The following is a 1998-nucleotide window of genomic DNA, read 5'->3' on the forward strand; positions in this document are numbered from 1 at the left end:
CATCTTGGGGACCGCGTCTCCCAGGAAGAGCTGGGGGAAGTGATCAGAGAGCTGCGGGGAAGATTGGGGAGCTGGGGAATCCAACTGGGAACTGGGGCAATGTTCAGGGACATGTTGAGCAAAGGTCCTTGGCTCATATATGTATTAGTTGTCAAGATGTAGACATGTTTTAAATAAAATTAAATTAGATTCTCTCCTTCTAAAGTTCAGGACCCTGAACATTCCCCCAGCTCCCAGTTCGATTCCTCCAGCTCTCTGATCACTTCCCCCCAGCTCTTGCCAGGGGCGCAGGCCCCCGTATCTGCACTCCAGGTTTCAGCAGGCTGCCGCTGCAGACTGGAGCAAGCGGCAGCACTTCAGTCTTCCTAACACTCGGCGCAGGCTGCACCAAGCAGCTGCCACTGGTCCCAGCCTGCAGCAGCAGTCTGCTGAAACCCCATGCACAGATCCTGCACCCCCGAGGAAGAGCTGGGGAAATGATCAGAGAGCTGGGGAATCCAACTGGGAGCTATATGTCAATATCAGAGCAGTCCTTCCCCCCTCTTCCTTCTCCCTAGTTTGTTTAGCTCCAAGCAAGCCCAGCTTCAAAACTCAAAACATTTCAAAGCTTTCAAAACGTTTCAAAGCTGTTTCAGAACCTTTTGTTTCATTTCAATTTCACTGTTTCAAGGCTGGAACACCCATCAAAATTTCACGCAGCCCTAAATGTCAGTGCTCAACAATTCCCTCTATCCATTGCTCAGATAATTCAAGCAGCTTAAGCAATGAATGCTGGTATCTGAACTCAGATGGACCAAAGGAATAAACTCATGCTAAGTATATTTTCATTAGAGAGTACCAAAGCAAAAACTTTAGGAGAGAATCCAATTGATTTTACTTAAAACATGTCTATATCTTGACAACTAATATGTATCTGGGCCAAGGACCTTTGCTCAGATGTGACTATTGCCTTTAGGGTATAGTGCCCTGGAACCTTATTCTGGTATAGCTGATAAAGAGAGAGGAGAATCAAGACTGAGGAAATAAAATGTTATTTTGTCAGTAATTCTATTTTTCTTTTTTCAGCTTCATGGTGGGTCCTGAACAACAACTAAGGCTTTCTTTAGGATTCCAATTAATGGTAAATGTTACATTTTGCATAAAACAGCATCCGTACAGTGGTCTATAGGTGCTATATAGCTATTGGACAGTGATGTAACATTGTTTATCATAGGTGCAGTCTTTTCTATTTTAAAACATGGCCCCATTCTGTATTTATTACCTTCTCTCCTAGTCATTATTTTGGTGAAATAATGTATTTTGTACAAGCTTATGTAGGACAATTATGCCCTTGCTATATTGCTAGGTATGCATTTTCAAACCGGCCAAATTGTACATAAATGTCTTATAAAAATGTTACCATTGTGATTGCAAGTACTTTACAGTGACTGTTTTTACCTTTACACCAATAAATAGCTAATGATCCAAGCTGCTATTTTGTTTTTTCAAAGAAACATGCATGAACTTGAACACACTTATTTTCATGAATTTCTACTTTTCCATTTCTAATAAAAGCTAATCTGAAAGCCCCAAGGTAAATTCTGTACTATCAAAGAACCTCACCTAGATGAATTACATTCTTAGAGAAAGCAAAAGGAATTAGAAAAGGAAACAAGAAGGGAACTGAATATCATTTCGATATTCAAATCAGCCATTAAGACCAAATACCAAGAATGTAAAAAAGTTGTAGTTCCAAGTTAGTTCAACACTGTACTGAGCACTTAAAAATCAGTTACAAACATAAAACATGAAATTCTCTAATAGCGTCCCTTATACTATAAAAAATGTACCCTCCTTACAATATCAAGTTCCATAACTAGGGGTGCACCTATAGATTCTGGGGGCCCAGTACCAGCCGATATGCCTCCTTAAATATTGGCTATTGATCTGACATTCCAGCATGGTGGAAGGGGAGTGGAGAAAGAAGGGGCGTGGGGGGACAAATCAATCCCTCCCCGC

General features: G+C 41.2%; 2 protein-coding genes across 7 annotated transcripts in view; one reads left to right on the forward strand and one right to left on the reverse strand.

Annotated features, from left to right (window-relative positions):
* Window positions 1-1467, forward strand: part of NECAB1 (N-terminal EF-hand calcium binding protein 1) — a 260437-nt gene extending 258970 nt beyond the window's left edge. The window contains exon 13 of the mRNA XM_019527900.1: window positions 1066-1467. Within this exon, the coding sequence (XP_019383445.1) occupies window positions 1066-1094 (29 nt within the window). The 3' untranslated portion in view covers window positions 1095-1467. The remainder of the gene's footprint in view (window positions 1-1065) is intronic.
* CUNH8orf88 (chromosome unknown C8orf88 homolog) overlaps window positions 1-1998 on the reverse strand; it is a 225261-nt gene that overhangs the window by 182555 nt on the left and 40708 nt on the right. The window lies entirely within an intron of this gene.

Source organism: Gavialis gangeticus, unplaced genomic scaffold, assembly GCF_001723915.1.
Source record: "Gavialis gangeticus isolate Ggan-Ray unplaced genomic scaffold, GavGan_comp1, whole genome shotgun sequence".
Classification (NCBI taxonomy): Eukaryota; Metazoa; Chordata; order Crocodylia; family Gavialidae; genus Gavialis; species Gavialis gangeticus.